The 23254-nt window shown below is 35.0% G+C and overlaps 1 protein-coding gene across 6 annotated transcripts in view; it reads left to right on the top strand.

Moving 5' to 3' along the window:
• The window catches only part of LOC117177865, a 670262-nt gene that overhangs the window by 494317 nt on the left and 152691 nt on the right, over positions 1-23254 (top strand). For 4 of the 6 annotated variants that reach the window (XM_033368899.1, XM_033368902.1, XM_033368898.1 and 1 more), the window contains one exon: positions 12124-12352. The exons of the other annotated variants lie outside the window; for them this stretch is intronic. In XM_033368899.1, the coding sequence (XP_033224790.1) occupies positions 12124-12352 (229 nt within the window). The remainder of the gene's footprint in view (positions 1-12123; positions 12353-23254) is intronic. 6 annotated transcript variants of the gene reach the window in all.

Here is a 23254-nt window from a genome sequence, read left to right as displayed (position 1 = left end):
ATTGACCAAGTGTATAGAGCTCCAAGGAGATTATGTTGAAAAATAAAAAAAAATTTACCCAAAAAAAATTATTTTTATACTTCATTCTAAGGACTTATTGAATTACCCTCGTATTTTTGCGTTTCTTGATTTTTCTCCAAAGCCACTATATAATTTCCAAAAGATATAGTCATGTCGAGACGTCCTAACGATAGGATGCCAACGCACGCGATCTACTAGATGATACTTAACCAAAAATATAAACAATAAAAAGCTAACCAAGAAGTAAGCACTAGAAAGTTTTAGATCGCGGAATTGAACAAGATGAAGCTAGAAGTTGGCCAAAACTAGAAGATGCTCACTCGCTTCATCAAAACATTTAAGTGCTATCTCGGGCGAGCAAAGCATGAAGGTGCTACTTCTCGTTTATAATCTAAACGCGAGAAGTGACAACCTTCATGCTTTGCTCGCCCGAGATAGAACTTTCATGATTTGAAGAAGCGAGTGAGCACCTTTTAGTTTTGGCCAACTTCTAGCTTCATCTTGCTCAATTACGTGAGCAAGACTTTCTAGCGCTAACTTCTCGGTTAGTTTTGTATTGTTTTAATTTTCATTAAGTACCGTCAAGTCGTGTCGCGTGCGTTGGCATCCTACCGTTAGGACACCTCGATGTGTATATGGAAATTTCCACACTCGATGCATTGTTGCTTCTCGTGGCCATCAAAGACGAGTCTCATGAGGTTAAAGTAACTTTTAAATAATTTCCACTCTTTAAAATTTAGGGTTGCACTTGCATGAGGATGACTGGCCCGGATTTTCACTGCTGAGGCAAGCTTTCCGTCTTTTTAAATTCAGCACCGACAATAATTTGTTCTGTCAATAATGAATTCACATTGTATGTGGTCGCATGTAGCATTTGATTTTGTGGTGTATAAGGCATAATGAATATTACACCGAAGCTCTTCATAGGCTCAGCGATATTTGAAAAACTGCACACACTTATACATTTGTCTCCGCAAATTCAATGGAGTTGAAGCGTCCACATAAATATACCATTTCAAGATGCTGATCTTCACAGGCTTTCTTCAATTGCATAAACATATTTTTACCCTCTTCAAACAGTTTTCCCATTCTTTGAGGTAGAAAAACGTTGAATTTATTTTTGTACGATTACAAGGGTTCTCGTTCCATATTTTGTTTTAGCCTCCTTAATGTCCGTCATTTCATATCCCTTGTTAGCTTCTAGGTCTGTCAGCTTCGTTGTTGGAAGAAAATCTTCACTGCGAGTTATTTTGTTTAATTTTAGGAAATCCATTCTTTTTTCTTCTCCTTCACTGCTTGTTATCTTCAAGATTTGCACTTTTAAATTTCCTTGTTAGAGTTTGTATATCGGTTCGCACTCCATTAAATTTCTGTAGACTTTTGCATAGTATTTCACCATATGATGCAATAAATTACAGGAGAGTGAAAAAATAATACGTATTTAAACCTTTACTCAACTTAGTTCACATAGGTAAGTATTCCAGGAATCGACGATGACGTCATCAGAATGGAGTTTTGTTTGCCGAGAATTGTTTAACATTATATGAAATATGACGCTCATGTCGGAAAATATAAAAGGAGAACGTTTATTTTATTAAGTTCACATTGATAAGGATTCCAGGAATCGACGTCAGTAATACATGTAACATGATACCATTTTGAAAGAAAAAATTTTCAGTATTGTACGTAACACTTCATGGGGGGGGGTCCAGCGCAGTGTTACACAATGGCGAAAAACTACAGGGAAAAGTCGGAAAAAGCGTTACATAAGGGGGGGGGGGTCAAAATGGTCGGGAAATTGCGTTACGTAATTTATGGATGGCCCCTAACTTGCGTCGCATTGTTTTTTCCATATTAAATTCCTTAACACCTTAATCTCATTTAATTTCTGACTCATAGTGTCGGTGCACAACAAAGGCAGTCATGAGTCATTGATAGTGGTTGCAGATCTTGGAAATTTTCAATGACGCACCATTGCGATAAATATTTATGTATAAAAATTATATTATTTTGGGGTGAAAAACTTCAATTTCGAGAATAGCAGGTATAAAATACCCTAAAATTGCGATATCGTATATAAAATCATCTCCTATTCCATATTTTTGTGGCTGAAAAGATCCATTCCCATGATTTTTAAGTATTGATTTCCAATATCGATAGTGTGGTTTAGATACTTCAAAACTGAGATTCGTTAGTCAGCACAAAGAGCGTAACCAATCTTACAGCCTTCTGCACTCTAGCCGAAACTTTGCTATTCGTACAGAAAAAAGTGAGTCACAAACAGCCTTTCCTATTTAATATCTCACCAGTTTCAAATAACACTGTCAAAATTTGTAACACACAGAAAAAGAAAACCAAGTGTCACATATTTGGCTCTAAACAATTTAATTTTGAAAAGTTATAGCATTCTGAATATTATTTTTTAAAATATTTTTGGTACAGAAAAATGAAAGATTTTCATAATAAGTTTACCATCTTGACCTGGCTTCTATATTTCATTTACCTTTCTTTAGAGAAAAACACTGAGTTTATTTTCTCGTATAGTCACAGGGTACATTTTTCATAGACTGTACAGAATATATTATACTATTTTAGAACGTTATATATGTGTTGGCAGAACTTCCTCCAAGCGAAAAAATTCCAGTAAATTCATTATGAATGACACCAATACTTTGGAAAATTTGAATACACACGGAGAAAACTATATCGCATGAACTACAATATATACCGTAATTCCTGCGCTATACATCGCAATTATCGCGTTTTAATAGAGCAAAATCGCGATATCGTACATTGCATGTTTTTACATTATATACCGCATGATTGTTAAATCTGTAACGTAAGAATTTAAGTTTATTACGCTATCAGATTGTATTTCTTCTTTTGTGATCTCGCGAGGGTTCGAGTAGTGAATAAGCAATCACAGAAAAAATTAAAGATAAGTTTACCAACCGACTGTCGCTCATCTCTATCCCCGTCTCGAGAGGCAACTCTCTACTCACGCTCGCTCGCTCCGCCATAAACATTCTGTATACCAGAACGAAACTCGCTAGTCTTTCGCTCAGCATAAAGTTCGGGCGAGGGTACCAAGACCCTACATACCCCCCCCCCCCCCCCCCCCCGAGTGAGAATGGCATTTGAAACGAAATACATGTAATATGATCAATTAATACGAACATTATTAATAATAAGAAAAAGGCAAAACATTATGCGAAATTTAGTTAGTAATTTCGGAGTGAACATTTTGTAATAAAACATGTTAGTTACGCTATATGAGTATTTTGTAAAATACATAACGAATACTCAGTTTATTCATTCTTCGTCTTTGGACTAAAAGTGACCTTTTTTGGTTTTCTAGCATAAGTTTTAAGAGGCGGTCGCTGAACATGCGTAAAATTACAATCAGTTACAATCGTAGGATTAGGATGAACATTAGTTAAATTCGTAGGATTAGGATTAACATTAGTTTCAATAAGAATATCAGGTAAAAAATACGCAGGTTTTAGGTTTTCTACCGAGACGATGCGCGGTGTTCCACCCACATCGATTACAAAAATACGATCCGTTGTTATTTCAATAATCTTGGAAGGGCCTGTGTAAGGGCGTTCCAAGGGTTTCTTAGTTTCATCGGTTAAGAGAAACACATAATTGCAAGAATCTGAATCTTTGGAAAAAATGCAGGATGCTTATATTTATGTGTTGTTGGAAGTGGTTTAACTTCTCGCATCAATTCGCGAAATTATTGCAAAAACATGTTGGGTTCAGGTAAAAAGCTCTCTTGGATAAGAAATTCACCTGGAACTCTGAGATTCGTGCCATAAAGAAATTCTGCTGGTGAAGCACCAGTGTCCACACGGACATGAGTACACAATCCGTAAAGCACTGTTGAAAGCACTCAAGTCCAGTCCTTGTCAGAGTGGCACATTATCGCAGACTTGAGTGATCTATGCCATCGTTTAATTAAGCCATTGGCTTCTGGATGATAGGCAGTGGTACGAATTCGTTTTGCAGCCCAACAATTCTAAAAGTGCATTGAACAAACGAGATTCAAACTGCGAACCCTGATCCGTTGATATTATTTTAGGACACCCGAAACGTGCAATCCAATTATCGTAAAAGGCCCTAGCTACGGTTTGAGCTGAAATTTCCTTGATTGGAATTGCTTCCGCCCATCACGAAAAACGGTCGATCATCGTAAGACAATATCTGTAATTATTATAAATCGGTAAGAGTCCAATAATATCAATATGGACATGGTCAAAGCGACCATCAGGTGCTATAATTTTATTCGGAATGAATTTGACGTACCTGAAAATTTTTGACTGTTAACAGTCAAGGCAATTTTTGCATAATTTGGCAACGTCACAATGCATATTCGGCCAGAAATAGCGTTGACGAATTATTCTATCAGTGACCTTAGCACTAGCGTGCGCTGGGTTGTGAAACAATTCAAAAACCCGTTGACGAAGAGAACTAGGAATAAAAGGTCTCAAGTCGTCACTTGAGGATTCGCAATAAAGGCTTACTTGGTCTGAACCGAATATAAATCACTTTAACCTGGAATTAAGTTCCGGAGTATCACGAAACTCTTTAAGATCCTCATCAGTTTCTGATTGATCAGCAAGCTCGATTAAACTGAATTCAGTCGGTAACCGAATTTCATCTATTCGTGAAAGTGAATCAGCTTCAACATTCTCAGTACCTGATAAATGTCGAATCTTAGTCGTATATTGACCGATGAAGGAAAGTTGACGCACTTGTCGAGGAGATGCCCTATCTCACTTTTTCATAAATGCATAGATCAAAGGTTTATGGTCAGTTAATAATTCAAATTCTCTGCCTTCTAGAAAATACCTAAAGTACTTGATAGCTTCGAATGCAGCAATAAGCTGCAAGTCCTCCCCTATTATTGATTATGGGACTGCTGCAATCCAAAAATCTAGACAATTGGCCGTCGCAGTCCAAAATCAATGGAAAGAATAGCCCCTTCATAAGTGTCAATACCCGAATTATTGGCGGAAATCAATTAAGAATTTTTTTTGAAAATTTTTGTCACGGATCAAGAGACGCTTTGAATTATTTGGAACCTGAACATTCACCTCCCCAATGTGGGTTCCAACTAGTTTTCCGGTTTTGTGCCACTCTGCCAAGAACAGGGTTTCTTGCATGAATGTGCTTTATCGCCATATTTTTTATGCAACCAGCACAACTTCGATTTTGTTTTTGACTCATTTGAATTAGCTCTAGAATTAGAACCTGAACGTGAGCGCGTTTTACCCGAGCTCAAGAGCTTAATTTGTGAAGCCAAACGATAGATTTTAGTTTCTAAATTATCGAGATCAGACTTAAATTGACTTGATGAACCGCTGATGCCGGTGGAAACCGTCGCGACGTATGAATGATTACACAGCCCTACAAAAAAAAGTGTGCGTATCTGGTAACAAGACACACGTATTCCTATGCATTTTGGAGCGTTGAATTCAAATTCGGTATCAAAAAACACCCACCAAGTCATAGTTGAGCCATAACCTCAAGAAATGACGAAAAATCATGCACTGAGGTAAATAAATTTCAAAATAATGCCATTGATGCAAATTTTCACTTCAAAAACATGTCGATAACTGTAAAGGATCAACCCTTGCCTGATATCAACTTATTTAACAATTTAACATAACTTTACCCAACAGAACCTGACCTCACCTAACCTGAATTAACGGAAATTTATTGAACTACACGTAAAGCTCTGGAAGCATATTTTCCTAGTAGCAAATGTGTGCTACATCGAATGGGTCAACTCGAGCCTAACCTAGAAATAAATCTCACCTAGCCTAAACTAACCTAACCTCACGAAGCACAATTAAACGGATTTTGTTGTCCTGTTGTGTTTGCGGTACCGTTTGAATCAGTTTGGACTTTACCTGCAAAGAGGTCAAACCTAGCCTAACTTAAAAAAACCTGACCTAACCTAACCTAACTTAACTTCACGCAACACAATTAAACTCATTGTGTTGTCCCGTTGTGTTTGCGGTACCGTTTCATTCAGCTTCGGCTTAACCTACATAGAGGTTTAACCTATCCTAACCTAACAAAACCTGACCTAACCTAACCTAGCCGAATGAAATTCAACCACACGTGTAGCTATGTAAGCGTACGGTTCTCAGTCTTAAATGTGTGCTATATTTAATAGGTTAACTCGACATTAACCTACAAATGAATCTAACTTAACAGAACCTAACGAAATTTTTCTTAACGCAACACAACTTAACTTTAGTGTTCCCGTTGTAACACAATAAAATTCATTTCATTGTACTACAGGTGGTTAAAAATTTAGACGCACATTACTCATTTGAAGAAACTTAGAACTACAAGTAGAATTGACCCCATTTCAATTAACCTGACAATGTTTGTATCAATTAAAATGTAGAACTGTAACTTAAACATGCAAATGAATAACTGTTTTATTCAAAAAAAATTTTTTCTCTGCTTTTCTTAGACTTAAGGGATATATTTATACTATCTTTCGTGTTTACATTTTATCTTGCTTTTTATCGTAATTAAATTGATTTACAGACCTACTTCAGTCTATTTTCTGCCTGCTATAACGTATCCTTTTTTCTTCGAAGGAACGATGCAAAGGGTTACGCTTACGTTTAAGACCTACGTTCGTTTCCCTTTTCAACATCCAGCAAAAATCAGCCATCATGACCTCGTCCCATCTACCCTAATATCGTTGTTCCATCACTTCTGTGTCTTGATGAAAAAGTTCCCCTTGTTCTTCGCTGAAATCACCAACATTTTCTGGAAACTTATCCAGATGGGAATCTAGAAAGTGAAGTTTTAAATTCATCAAGCAGCCTAACTTTTTGTAGTTTTTTATCATTTTCGCAACAACATTTTCGTTGTCTGGACTTTTTTGTTACCGAGGAAATTTGCGTTTACTACTTTAAAACTTTCCCAAGCGTCCATTTCAATTTTCCTCATGTGGCTCACAAAATTAGTATCTCTTATCAATATTCGAATCTGTGGTCCATCAAAGACTCCTTCTTTGAATTTAGCGTCTGAAACATTAGGGAATTTAAGGGATATATACTTATAGTATTGTCCATCTTTGTCTAACGCCTTGACAAATTGCTTCATGACCGCAAGCATTATGTGGAGTGGTGGTAGTAAAAATTTTTCTGGATCAACGAGGCTTTGGTTAATGATATTATGAGAAGCAGGTTTGAATGAATCTCTTAAAGGCCAATATTTTTTGCTGTAATGATTGGCTCGATCTCTGCTATTCCAGAGGCATATAAAGCATAGCTATCTCATGAAACCCGATTGTTGGCCTAATATTATTGTTATGATTTTGACATCACCACATATTTTCCATTTGTGATTCGTGCAATTAACTTTTTCAAGAAGCATTTTAACATTGTTATATTCTTGTTTGATGACCGTTGAGTGAGCTATAGGGATAGGAGCGTAAGTATTCGTGTTATGCGTAATCGGTTAGGTTAGGTCAGGTTTTGTTAAGTTAGGATAGGTTAAACCTCTGTGTAGGTTAAGCTGAAGCTGAATGAAACGGTACCGCAAACACAACGGGACAACACAATCAGTTTAATTGTGTTTCGTGAGCTTAGGTAAGGTTAAGTTAGGTTAGATTTATTTCTAGGTTAGGCTCGAGTTGACCCATTCGATGTAGCACACATTTGCTACTGGGAAAATATGCTTCCAGGGCTTTACGTGTAGTTCAATAAATTTCTGTTAATTCAGGTTAGGTGAGGTCAGATTCTGTTGGGTAAAGTTATGTTAAATAAGTTGATATCAGGCAAGGGTTGATCCTTCACAGTTGTCGACATGTTTTTGAAGTGAAAATTTGCATCGCTGGCATTATTTTGAAATTTATTTGCCTCATTGCATGATTTTTCTTCATTTTTTGAGGTTGTGGCTCAACCATGACGTGATGGGTGATTTTTGATACCGAATTTGAATTCAGTGCCCCAAATCCATAGGAATACGTGTGTCTTGTTACCAGATCTGCACACTTTATTTGTGTGGCTGTGTTAGTATTCGAGACTTCGACAATTTTGTCGGCTAATTCCGCCATTTCTTGAAAATCATCAATTTTAGTAGCAGCTAGAATCGCGCGCGACTGACTAGGCAGTTGTTCTAGAAATATAGACCTTATTACAGTTACGCTACAAGTCCCATCGTTTAAATTGCGCAAACAACACAAAATTAATGATGGATTCGCATCAATTAAAACTTCGCCTTTTAATAATTGCCGCAATCTACTTTCGGAGGAAGAAGAATACGTTAAAATGACGCGTTCTTTAACTTTTTCATAATAATCCGGTGGTTTAGGCGTAGCAGTAATTAAATCTTTAATACAAGCTGTAATTTCAAAACCTAACGCAGGTATGATATAGTCAACTTTAGTTACATCATTAGTAATCCCAGCATTACGGAAGGTAGATTCAAAATGGGTAAACCATAGAGCAGGATCTTGCCGAAAAAAATCTGGGAGTTTAGGAATTCTATACGAATCTATTCGAGGATTCTGAACATGGTCGTTTTTCAACCCGGCGATTTGAACTTTAAGCTCCTCTATTTGTGATATCGCTTGATCTAACAACGCGTCCTTCGGGTCAGGAGTCGACATAATTGATATTCAAGTCAACTTACAAAGTTAGAAATTGACACTCACAAAGATTATATCGTTAATCTTATAAAAATTATATCTTTATTATATCATAACACATACAGAGAGTATGTCATTATTTATATCTCATGAATTAGGCTACGCAAGACAGCAAATTCTAGCAATAATCGTTTATCGCAAAAATTCCGAATATGTTAAATTACACATTATCGCAAAGATTTTAACTCGATAATTTGCACATATTCATAAAAATTTCAAATGAATTAATTACACATTTGGTAAAATCGTAGTAATAATTAGATTAAAACTTATTACGCGAGTTACATTTCACAGAGACGCGCACTAAAAATAAAAATACAAGGTTGTACCTACAAAGGATCTCGTCGAAGAAAGTAGAACGTCAGTTGAAACATCTGAAGATGCTCCGAAGTTTTGGTTAGTAAGGCCTCGAAGATGATCTCCAATTAGAATAGTTAGGAATTCGATTCTGGTAAAGATTAATTTGGCAGGATACTTCCAAAGCCTGAAGCGACATGTGTCCAAAATGGCGTCGTTCTTCCAAGAAAAAATAGAATGTTCAAATCCAAAATTATCTCAATAATCCTTGCTTCCATCCATTGTCATAAAAGCTTGGCATCCAGCTTAGTTGTAAATAAATAAATATTCCATATTAGTTATCCCAATAACGGAGTCGGTGAAAATCCATCAGTGAAAATTTTAACAATTTTCAGGCCACGTGCCATCGATCGTAATCACGTCGGGGTCACCAATTTGTAGGTTCAAGTGTTTAAATTATAAATTATTGGATAGGAGCGGCCTACTCCGCATATTAGTGGCCGTGGCAGTAAAAAGATTTTAGTTATAACAAACTAACAACTTTATTAATTTAGTAAGTACATTGTTCGTACCTATGAAGTTGCGCCCATGATGATTACCAACCAACTGTCGCTCATCTCTATCCCCGTCTCGAGAGGCAACCCTCTACTCACGCTCGCTTGCTCCGCCATAAACGTTCTGTATACCAGAACGAAACTCGCTAGCCTTTCGCTAAGCATAAAGTTGGATCGAGGGTACCAAGACCCTACACATTTACGACGCCAGCGCTATCCAGCGTCGTTTAACTTCATTAAATTGGAGAGAAATGGGGAATCCCATGTTTTAGTTACTTTTTACGCTTTTGCTAAATGGTATTAAATAAGTTCTTATTAGTCTACAATAGTGTAATTTATTTCAGGGGAGATATATCAGTGACGACGAATTTTGTTCGTGTTATCTGCTGCTGATTCTACATGTTTCGCCGAAATTTCCTCACTTCAGCGTGATGCTATATACGAGATCAGAATTATTCTCGTAACCTCAGTGAAACTTTCGCCGAATATGTTTAATTTTTAACCGTTTTAAGTCTTTCCTGTAGCAAATTTTAACTTTCTTCTGTGATTGTTTTAAATGTGGTGTCCCGATTTATAGCTCGAATTGACTCATGCTTTGCCTTTTTCCCATTACTGTTAAGGACGCCGTAGCAGATGACATTAACAAAATTTAAATACATTTTTTCTGTGATATTAGTGCATTATAATATCGTTCAAAGCTCCGGGACCTGCTTGTACGTTATCATATTTCGCCTTCTTGCAATATTGGGATTTTGGGATATTATTGTGCAATGTCTTTTTCTGCGTGCATTTCTTTTTAATTCAGTTGATTAGTTTTCACATTTACAAAATGTCACTCGTCGAATAAAAGTACATTTGAACCCTTCAATAGCCCTCCCTTCTATAGCCCTTCCTAAAATTTGTACTTCAGCTCAAAATTCGACTCTATAAAAGAGTTTCACTGTACTAAAATTAAAAATAATAAACCTTATTTAGAATTATCCACAACTGCGAATTTTAATCAATATCTTTTTGCCAATCAACAAATTTAGTGATGTACATGTTAGATTAAGTCGGCGAAATTAAATATTAAATTTAAAAAAACTACATGTATAAAAATGTTAAAACATATATTTTTTAAAAAAGAAACATAGACTTTTCTCAAACACAACTTAAAACAAGAATTGATCGCAATCGGAGAAAATGTGTGCTATATTATTCATTTAAATTTTAAATTTCCAATGTAATATCTTAAAACTGTCCGATCATTAGTTGACGATTTATAAAATGACAAACAATTGTAAATAAGGTATTAACATTAAAAAAATTTGAAATTAAATCCGACATGGTTAAATCCTATGCCCATTCTAAAAAAAGCTTTAGAAATAGATGAACCTCTGTGTTGAATCATGTTCCCCTGTGACAGCCTGGTCTTCGCCTAGTCCACGTACGGAATGAGTATACTGACACCAAAAATTTAAGCATTTCTTTTCTTCCCATCGAGTGCGTGATTTTTTCGCAAATGTGCGCTTCTTTGAACGTTTCAATGCTATTTAAGTAATTCAGATATCTCAATGTGATCAAACGTTATCCATGTTTTAGTAAATGCCTGCAATTTTGGGAGGTGGGTGTGTTTATTATTAAAAATAAATATTTGCTACATTTGTTTGCATTTTTTATGATATGCCCTTAAAAACGTGGTCAGATTGAACATTTTTCCATTTTGAACTTCACAAATACGATGATTACGACGAACTTTAAGCTTCTAATCTAAACGACTTCCGTTTCCTTTTTCTTTAATTCTCTTGTACCTCCATTTTGCATTCTTTAATTTTCTGCCATTCGCTCCCCTAGTACTCTCCAACTCCTTTCAACATTCTTCCCCTAATCCATCCTCCCCCAGAATTTTTACCACATTATCATTCCTGCTTTGTTTATGTTCTATTCTTCTTCTACATCCTTCCCATACATGCTTTCATGTTTCCTCTTCCCATTCACATATTATGCACTTGCTGTCCTCTTACTTTTCTTAATACACCCCCTCACTTACCTCGTTGCCCAACTTAATTTTCATTGTTATGCTTCAAATTTTCAGTTTGTGCTATTGAATAACAAAAGCCAACTTTCACTTGGTGTATGAAAGTTTTGAACCTCAAAATAGGAATTTTTAAATAGATTTTCAAAATCGTTATTGTAGGTCTTTCATGATAAAAAACGAGGCTAGATCACGGATTTTTCTGTGAATCTTAATTTATATATTAGATTCTTTTTAACCCTTCAAGTAAAACTAAATTCGTTATAAGGTGTGAGGATTTGAAAACATTTCTTTTTCCGAGTATTTCAAATAATCCAACTGACTTTGCGAAAAAGCGAAAACAATGCTTTCGAGAGTTCACGCGATTTATTTGTATGAATTCACCCCATTTATTTGTTTTGCTGCTTAAGCAATCTCAAACAGTATAAAAAGAGATATCGTTAGTAAATCAATGAGTAATTTTAGAAGTATAATCAATAAAAAGATTATTTAGAAATATATTAATTTTAATTAAGCATGTTACTTAACTGTTGCCAATACTTTCTCTTTAGATCGAAAATCGTTCAGATCCACTAGACAATTACGACATTCGTGCTTCTCATTATGCTGAAGACAAGTCCAGGATAGAGCCAAGAAAATTATGTGCCTTCGGAAAGAGCTCCTGTGACCATTCTCTCTTTATTGGTAACCATTCGAACATTCATGATTTATTAGGACCAGAGGCGAGTCCATCACTAAGTGATGTAAAAGTATGCGTTCGTCAAGAACAAAACATAGACGGTAAGTATGTCAATAATAAACATATTCTCTGCATGTTACGGTTCGTCGACGAATGATAGCAGAAATTTTCAACAACAAAAAAATTGGTCAAATTGGGTCGAGCAAAGTTATGGCATATAATTCATAAAATACCCGATGAGATGCACAGTAAATGTATGGCATATCAGAGCACAGAAGCTACTTATAGAAATCATTCGTGGATGTTTGAAATGGAACGAAAACTTTAATTAGACAGAAATTTTAATGGAAGCGTTCGACAAGCCCCTTAACTCATTTGAAATGTTCCTCATAACTTCTAGTTCAAGCCAACTTCAGAGTTGCTTAATTATCATCGCGAAGTATGGAAGAGAGAGTGGTATCGAATTTGGATTGACAAGTTTACAACGATTAATCTGACGGGAGGACGTATTACACTAAAATTCTCGGGGACCCTAAGCTTATTGATGTGAGTGCTACTCGACATCTTGACACTGGAGAGGCCTGTACATACTTAGGCATATGCATCGGAGCCGCATTTTGGAATTAGTAACAGTGAAGATGTCTCTTCGAAGTAGACACAAGCTAAAATTTAAGATTTCTAAATTTAAGAAAAGTTTCTTCATTATCTTATGCCAGTCTTACGGCATTTAATTGTCAAAAAGAAAAAAAACTTTCGAACAAGTAATGTTTAATTATTTAAAACTTGTTATAAAACATATGAGTTATTTTTGACATATTGGAACCTCTATAAGAGAGGTGCCAAAAGCGATAAAAATATTACATTTTTTGTATTTAATTAGGACAGCATATAAATATGACGAAACAAAACAAATCACTGAACTAGACATGATCTTTGAGATAAATGCTAACAGATAATACAAATGGACGATAATGAACAGGTCGAATTTTCAACTAACCGCAGATGAAAAATAACGCGCCAAAGCTCAAAGGATTCAAAACTGTAAAATTAATTTTGTTAATTAAATTTATCTCAGGATAAAATATTAAATCTAATGCAAAATGCATTGATACATCTGGTTCGTATTTAATACCTCAGTCTGAAAATTAATTGAAATTTTATTAAATTTTTTGATAGAATTAAAATTAAAATTAAAATCAAAATGGTGATCAAAATTCCATGAGTTTTGAGGAAAACCAGTGTTTACATTTGCAACTTCGCAATCTCTCTTTTGTTTAGCAACTCTAATTTTCAATCTTCTGCCAGTTTCCCCAATATAAACTTTATTGCAACCAGTGCATTTTATTAAGTATACGACACCTGATAAATTTTCATCCTGTTCTAAATCTTTTTTATTCAAAAGAAATTTATCTAAATTTTTGTTATTTTAAAAATAAACGATCATTTTAAATTTATTTTAAGAACGTCTTAGTCTTTCAGAAAGACCTTGAACATAAGGTAATGTAACCTTTATATCTGATTTTTTGTATTTATCTAACCATTTTTTCTGCTTATTATTTTCATGTGAACTATTATAAATTTCGTGAATTCTCTCTTTGATAACAATTTCTATTAACGGTAGTTGATAATTATTCTGCAATAACGTAACTTGCAATTATCTACATTTTCTTTCCTAAATGTAACATCGCTTAATTTTATGCACCTATCTACTAAGCCTTTAATTAAGCCACTTTTTTGACTGAACAAAAGGTGAGAATAAAAATTTAAATAACACCCAGACCACGACGGCTTCTTATACCAATTAGTTATCAAATCACCTCCTGACGTTTTTATAATCATCAAATCTAAAAAATTTAAAGAATTATTATTTTCAATTTCGCAAGTGAACTGTATAGCATTATCAATGCTGTTGAAAATGTTTACTACATCTAAAATTGTATTGGTTGTTATAATTAAGAAAATATCAACCACATATCGTTTATATAGAAGTGGTGTAAAATTTAATTTTTCCACTGCTCTCTTTTCTATATCTCCAATAACTAAGTTTGAAACAATGGGTGATAAGGGAGTATGATAATGGATAATGGATGATAATGGATAATGGTCAATATTCATCTCTAGTTCAGTAGCTTGTTTTGTTTCGTCATATTTATATTCTGTCCTAATTGAATACAAAGAAATGTAATATTTTTATCGTTTTTGGAACCTCTCTTATAGAGATTCCAATATGTCAAAAATAACTAATATTTTTTTAACAAGTTTTAAATCATTAAACATTACTTGTTCGAAATTTTTTTTCTTTTTGACACTTAAATGCAGATTTTGAATGCATATTGATGAGTTGAGAAGTAATAACAATAATAAGTTATCTTTCTATTCAGTTATTATAATTTTAGTTTCTAATTCATTATATATAAAAGAAAAAAAAAACACTTTGTATTTTAGAAAAGGAATTTTTTCCTGATGAAGGCCCGCAGTGAAAGCCGAAGCGTTGAAAATATAACGATTTTTTAACAACTACAATCGCTTTTTGTTTGTTTCAAATTGGACCGTAAGACTGGAATAAGGTAATAGGGAAACCTTGCTTAAATTTTCAAAATCTTATTGACGGTCGAAAAAAGAGGAGCAACAACTAGGGTATTGCTCCGAAAAGTTCGTTTAGAGAACTGCAATTTTGTTTTGAAAGGGATGAGCCGAAAGAAAATTTAAAATTCTACCTGAATATGTACTTTTTCTATACCAATTGGTAATAATATTACCATCCCAACCTTTAATTACTTCTATGTCCAAAAAACTGATTTTATTATCCTGTTCTATTTCATGAGTCAATTGAAGCTTTAGATGAAAACTGTTAACAGTATCAATGTTTATCTGCAACATTTTTAGAGGAACACATAATAAGGTATCGTCGTCAAACCGCAAATAAAAAGACAAAAAAATCTAATTTCACAAAAGCAAAAACCTCCAAATCTTCCATCACTATTTCTGCTAAAATCGGAAAAATGACTGAACCTATGGGAGTACCTGACCTCTGCCTATACAAAGATCAATTAAATTAAAAATAAGTTGACTCCATAGTAAAAACTATCCCTTCGCCTTTTAATTAATTCAAGGGGTATACTCGGAAACATTGCAATAACATCAAAAGAAATCATAACACGGTCATCCGGAACCGTTCAATAAATAATACATTTTGAAATTCCCAGATATTTTTGACATTATATTAAGAGGTTGTGATAGAGTCCTTGAGAATCAAATTCAAATTCTGTTCTAAAAATTTTGTGAGAATATTAATTGTTGAAATAACTATTCTTAAGGGATAGCCATCTTTGTGAATTTTCCTCAAACCATAACATCTTGCAAGAACTGTGTCTTCAGTGTTAATATCAGTCCATCTTATATCCTTTCCCAGAAGTCCTTTCTTTCTCCAATTGTCGAGCCTAATATAATCCGATTTTTCCATGCAAACAGTAATACTGCCTTTATCAGTATTTATGCCAACCATATCAGGGTCGCTTCTAAGAAACTCTTTCGACATCATGAAACCTTTACAAATTTCACGATCAATATTACTCATATGCAAACCATTTTTTTCAACAAAGCTCTTTGACAAGTGCAACACTTTGTTTCGGAAATCCTGTTGATCCAAAATAGGAATTTTGTGTATATTCGATTCAACATCATTTACTATTCAATAATTTGTTTTGCCTTACTTTTTATCACACGGTTACTAAAACCTTGACCTAATCTGAGAATATCTTTAACTGAATCAGGAATTTGAATATCTGTCAAATTCACAAACCAAGGATCTTTAACTTTTTCTTCAAAAATCCTATGTAAAATTAAATATAAATGAATAGAAATAAATGAAAATAAATAAAAATAAACAAAAATAAATAGAAACAAATAAAAATAAATAAATATTCGGATTATTTGGATAAAAATGCGTATGATTTGTCCAAAACATTTTCCTTGTTTCGCGATAGATGGCGCTGTAATGGACTAAATTCAATTTTTCTTAATTTTACTGTTACTGAGAATGCACGCTTACGATTCTGCAATCGCGACGAATATATTTAGAACCTCCATCTATTTGAAGTCGGTTAAAAATAAGGGCAATAGAGCTTCGGTTCTGTTTGGTAATTATTATTTTGAAAAACATTCCAAAACATATGTCCGTTCTTGAGAAGTAATTATTAAGTAATACGTTTACATTAAACAGTGTTTTTGAATATTTCTGATTTTAATCTCAAGCATTATTTTAGATTGAGGTCAGCAGAGGTTATCGAAAGATTACGAAAGTGTTTCCTTTTTTCTTTCCTCAAATACAGTAAATTAGAAAAAATACATTTAAGACAAAACTCATTTTAGTTAGATCAAAGATTATTCCGAATTAATAGATTTTATGTTTTCACGATGATTCATTTTGATAAAAAGAGATATTTCGGGTTACACTCGTGTAAAAAACTACGAATTGTTTGCCGAAGTTTCGTGAACATTGCAGTTCACATCTTCAGGGCTGACCTGAAACTGAGGAATCAGGTCATGATGTTCTTAGGTATACTTTCTACGATGCCTGTGATTGGCCAGAGCGCCCCACCGTGGGGACTGGTCGAACTTAATTGGCCAATCAAGTCTTTTTTTAAAAATCCGGGAGAACGGAAAGCCAAATCGGATTGGTATTATATCCATTGTCCCTACTGATGTTGTCAGGGTGTTTTAAGATTTCGATTGCTTCTCTATGTTTTCTTGGAAATTTGTTGTGTGATATTGCAATGACTGTTGTTTCATCAAATAAAATGTTATGACCTGTTCCGATATGATGTTCAGCTAGTGCTGATTGCGTGAAGTGTTTTAGCCTGACTTTACTTTCATGTTCCTTCATACGTTGGCTCACCGCTCTCCCGGTTTCTCCAATATAGACTTTGCCACAAGAACAAGGGATTTTATATACTCCTGGATCACTGAAGGGTGCCTTTTTATATTTAGGGTTATTTAGTAGTTGTCCTATTTCCGCAGGTGGTTTAAATATGGTTTGGATGTTGTGTTTGTTGAGAATTCTTCCTATTTGATCTGTGACACCTTGGATGTAGGGTAGAGTGGTGGTCATTTTTCTCTCTCTTTCTTTCGTAGGTTGTATTGACTTGCTTTTTTGAGTGTGTTTTTTTATTGATTTATCAATTTGTTTGTTTGTGTAATCGTTCTGTATTAGCATTTGTTCAACGTTTTGTAATTCCTTTTGTAAGTTATCTTTGTCTGTTATGGAGACAGCTCTGTATACAAGGGAGTTGATGACCGATTGTTTTTGAGATGGGTGATGGTGGGAGGAGGCATGTAAGTATCTGTTTGTATGCGTGGGTTTTCTGTAAACTTCATGTCCTAATGTGTTATCAGATTTTTTGTAAACTAATACGTCCAAGAAAGACAATTTTCCGTTTTGTTCTATTTCCATGGTGAACTGGATATTAGGATGTAATTGATTGACAAATTCGAAAAACTTATTTAGTTCATCTCGTCCATGTCGCCAGATGACAAATGTGTCATCAAAGTAACAATTACAATTAATATTATTATACAATTAATTACAATTACAATTACAATTAATATTACATACATTAATATTGCATACAAACAGATACTTACATGCCTCCTCCCACCATCACCCATCTCAAAAACAATCGGTCATCAACTCCCTTGTATACAGAGCTGTCTCCATAACAGACAAAGATAACTTACAAAAGGAATTACAAAACGTTAAACAAATGCTAAACAGAACGATTACACAAAGAAACAAATTGATAAATCAATAAAAAAACACACTCAAAAAAGCAAGTCAATACAACCTACGAAAGAAAGAGAGAGAAAAATGACCACCACTATACCCTACGTCCAAGGTGTCACAGAACAAATAGGAAGAATTCTCAACAAACACAACATCCAAACCATATTTAAACCACCTGCGAAAATAGGGCAACTACTAAATAACCCTAAAGATAAAAAGGCACCCTTCAGTGATCCAGGAGTATATAAAATCCCTTGCTCTTGTGGCAAAGTGTATATTGGAGAAACCGGGAGAGCGGTGAGCCAACGTATGAAGGAACATGAAAGTAAAGTCAGGCTAAAACACTTCACGCAATCACCACTAGCTGAACATCATATCGAAACAGGTCATAACATTTTATTTGATGAAACAACAGTCATTGCAAAAGCACACAACAAATTTCCAAGAAAACATAGAGAAGCAATCGAAATCTTAAAACACCCTAATAACATCAATAGGGACAATGGATATAATACCAATCCGATTTGGCTTTCCGTTCTCCCGGATTTTTAAAAAAAGACTTGATTGGCCAATCAAGTTCGACCAGTCCCCACGGTGGGGCTCTCTAGCCAATCACAGGCATCGTAAAAAGTATACCTAAGAATATCATGACCTGATTCCTCAGTTTCAGGTCAGCCCTGAAGATGTGAACTGCAATATTCACGAAACGTCGGCAAACAATTCGTAATTATTCCGAATTCTACTTTACAATGGAGTACTAGGCAGTCTGATAAGTCCCTGAAAAATGAAACACGGAGACGTATTTTTGGCCAAAGTCGGTTTTATTTTTCAACATACTCTCCTTTTAGGTCGATACAGCGAGTCCAACGATTTTCTAACTTTTTGATACCGTCCGAAAAGTACTCGATCGGAAGGTCTCTAAAATACGCCTCAGTTTCAGCTATGAGCTCCTCATTTGAGTAAAAACGCTTACCAGTGAGCTATCTCTTCAGGTGAGGGAACAAGTAATAGTCGCTGGGGGCCAGGTCTGGTGAATACGGTGACTGTGGAACCAATTCGAAGCCGATTTCATGCAATTTTGCTTGTGCAACTAAGCATGAATGAACAGGCGCATTGTCGTGATGATAAAGCGGTTTTTTCTTCTTCAAATGCGGTCGTTTTTCGGCGATTTCGATTTTCAATCGGTCCAATAATAATGAATAGTATACTCCCGTTATGGCCTTATCTTTTTCAAGATAGTCCACGAATATTATGCCATGTGTATCCCAAAATACGAAGGCCATAACCTTCCCGACCCATTGTTGCGTTTTTGGACGCTTCGGAGCACTTTGGCCCGGTGGAACCCACTGTTTTGCCTGTTGCGTTGACTCAGGAGTGTAGTAGTGGATCCAGGTTTCATCCATGGTTATGAATCGGCGCAAAAACTTGGTCGGCTTACGCGAAAATAATGCCAAATTCTGCTGGGAAGTTGTCACACGAATTCGTTTTTGGTCCACTGTGAGCAAACGCGGCACCCATCGCGCGCAGAGGTTCTTCATGCCCAAAACTGAATGCACTATATTGCCCTTACGTTCCAATGATATGCCTACAACATTAACTACCTCTCTCAATTTCAGTTTGGGATCATTCAACATCATATCATGGATTTTTTCGACATTTTCTTGTGTAGTGACCTCTTTTGGGCGCCCAGATCGTTCAGCATCAACTGTGCTCGTACGGCCACAACGAAACTCGGTAAACCACTTATAAATCGTTCCAATCGACGGTGCAGAGTCCGAGTAATACTTATACAGCTTGGCCTTGGTCTCTGATATCGTTTTCTTGCGAAGATAATAGTGTTTGATCAAAACTCGAAACTCAGATTTTTCCATATTAAAAAAAACTCGGAGGTTAGTCGCTTCTCAGTGCTATAACTTGTAAATGCGTAAACATAAATGGCTGAAGTTTTGAGAGACGTCATTTGAAGGATCAAGCTCGACGAAAATGGTTCACATTAGTGAATACTAATGCCGTCTCTTAGAATTTTCAGGTACTTATCAAACTGCCTAGTATCTAACCGTACGAGAAAAAATTGAAATGGTTCTGGTGTATGGAGAAGCTGGAAGAAATCTTGATCATGCTGTCAATCTCTACGCTCAGCGTTTTCCAAATATACTTATGTCACGTGCTTCATTTGATCATACTATTACAAAATTTACTACCGATGGAAGTGTTCAACTTAATATAATTACCCGTATAACAACAGACGCTGCAGAATATAATAAAATTGCTGTATTAGCTGCAGTAGGCAATAATCCTCAGGCCCTTTTTTAAACATAGTGACTTTTCGCTGAAAACCCAAAAAATCGGGATTTTGCAATATATCATAACTCGGAACTAATAGAAGGTAACGGATTATTTTTCCAACAAAATTTGTTCATAGTTTTGTTTTTGTTCTTTCTTCTGTTGGATATTTTACTCTAAAATGCAATGGGAATTATCCGTCCTCGCAAAAGTAAGTTTTGGAACTGTTTTCAAAAAAACCCGGTTTGGCAATTGATCTGTTTTCGCATTTTTGATATGTCAAAAACGACCCATTAACGAAACTTTCTCATGAAAAACATTGAACGTAGGATTTTTTCTGGAAACAAACTACCAGATGCCTGGACTTGTATTCTCTTAACAATATGCTGCCTGATGGTCAGCAGCTTTGACTTGTTAAGTGTATGACAAATCCGCAGGTCGCGCACGAACTTTCGAACCTTGGCGGTAAAATTTCTGCCATAAGTTTTGTAGTTAATCACACACTTAATGAGGGACGCGTACTCCCGATTAAAAATGCTTCGACTTGAGTTCGACTTCAAATGCCCCCAATCAAGACATGTCGCAGTCCAAAAGATGTCTTAAAGATATAAATTTATCTCTTGAGTCAAATTTTTATGACTCCAACAAGAGCGGTTTATAACGTTGAGTCTATATCTGTCCTGGCAAAAAAGGCATTCAAACTGTCATAAAAGCTAATCTTTGTTAATGATTAAACAATCTTGTATATTTTTATACAATATACATATTCAATCAACTCGTTTACTGATTTTCATTTGTATTATACTTATTTGACGATGATATCGAAAAATTTGTTAGTTTTTACGAATTTCTAACGGCTTAGGAGATCCTGCTAGGAAGGTACAATTTTTATTTTTTTTCTTAAGAAAATTTTTAAGGGTTATACTCATTCAGACCCACAGATTCTGCATTTTGTAATTACAAAAAACTAATGTACTAATTAACAAATTTTCATTCAATAATTTTAATCTCATTTATGAGCCGAAAAAGGTTCGACCATCTCAGTCAAAACAAGGCTTGTCTTGAGACAAGTGAACTTTGTCTTATACAGGATAAGGCTCGAGTTGAGACACGTAAACGCCGTTTTACCTATTGTGGCCGTAAAACTCAGACAAATGCTTATGTCTCGACTCAGTTTTGAGACGCAGCCAGACATCGATGTTTTGGAGACGAACTCAGGACGTAACCAATTCGAATTTAAGTAGAAGCATTTTTACTCGGGTTGTCTTGCCCAGCCTATCTTTTTGGCGAGTTGATGCATTCGTCTTTTGATCTTATGACCAACTGTTGATTTTATTTACGGTTTGCATCAGCCAAAGCTTTCGCTGCATTATACCAAGGAGCGCGTCTATGTTTCTTGTTTTTTTAAAACTCTTTTGCTGAATCAACGTGAAATGAATAATAAAAATAAATGAATTTTCTCAATTATTTTTAATATTTTGATCTTTTAGACCGTTAAAAAAACCTTCTGTATCTAGATGAATTACGTTCTAAACTGTAAGTTAATATTTTGTTTGCAAATAATAGGAGTGGATTCAAACTTACAAATTTTTCCAAATTTAACATAAAAATTTTATTTGAAAAATACACTATGCCTTGTAGAAAAGTCTTAAAGAGAATTTATAGGTTTTTAAAAATCCTAGCAGATTTTCCTTATGTATATTTCAATAGGACTCGTCATCTTTTTTTAATCTATCGAAAGTAGTATGAAGAAAATCAAAAATTTCAATCTTACGCCAAAAGACAGGAGTTACGTAAAAAATCTTAAAGAAGACTTTTAGGATATTTTGTTTTATCGGTAAAAAAAATATGAAAATAAAAATTCTATTTTTAGCAAAACAAGACGAGATAGAAAACATTTCTGAAGAAAGGATTGTAGTTTTTTATTTATTTTGAAGCAATTCAGAAAATAAAAATATATTTGTAAATGATTACACAGCCACACAAAAAAAGTGTGCAGATCTGGTAACAAGACACACGTATTCCTATGGATTTTTGGGCGCTGAATTTAAATTCGGTATCAAAAATCACTCATCACGTCATGGTTGAGCCATAACCTCAAAAAATGACGAAAAATCATGCACTAAAGCAAATAAATATCAAAATAATGCCAGTGATGCAAATTTTCACTTCAAAAATATGTCGAAAACTGTGAAGGATCAACCCTTGCCTGATATCAACTAATTTAACATAACTTTACCCAACAGAACCTGACCTCACCTAACCTTAATTAACAGAAATTTACTGAACTACGCGTAAAGCTCTGGAAGCATATTTTCCTAGTAGCAAATGTGTGCTACATCGAATGGGTCAACTCGAGCCTAACCTAGAAATAAATCTAACCTAGCCTAACTTAACCTAACCTTATGAAGCACAATTAAACTGATTGTGTTGTCCCGTTGTGTTTGCGGTAACGTTTCATTCAGCTTCGGCGTAACCTACATAGAAGTTTAACCTATCCTAACCTAACAAAACCTGACCTAACCTAACCTAGCCGAATGAATTTCAACCACACCTGTAGCTATGTAAGCGTACGGCTCTCAGTCTTAAATGTGTGCTATATTTAATAGATTAACTCGATCTTAACCTACAAATGAATCTAACTTAACAGAACCTAACGAAATTTTGCTTACTGCAACACAACTTAAGTGTTCCCATTGTAACACAATAAAATTCATTTGTTTGTACGCGGTTTTTTTCCTTGTAGCATGAGACTCTACACCAACCAAGTGATCCATTGATGAAGAGCTACGGTTGCATGATGACGACATCGGAGAGCCTGCTTACCCACCCTGACCAGACGCCGATACAGGGGTTTTTCCCTCCATCGTAATACACTTTTTACATGTGTCTGCCATGACGGCATGAACGCCGTTTACCCAGGGACTCAGCCAATGTG

The sequence above is a fragment of the Belonocnema kinseyi genome, chromosome 8 (genome assembly GCF_010883055.1).
Source record: "Belonocnema kinseyi isolate 2016_QV_RU_SX_M_011 chromosome 8, B_treatae_v1, whole genome shotgun sequence".
NCBI classification, from domain to species: domain Eukaryota; kingdom Metazoa; phylum Arthropoda; class Insecta; order Hymenoptera; family Cynipidae; genus Belonocnema; species Belonocnema kinseyi.
This window is presented reverse-complemented; position numbering and strand designations above follow the sequence as displayed.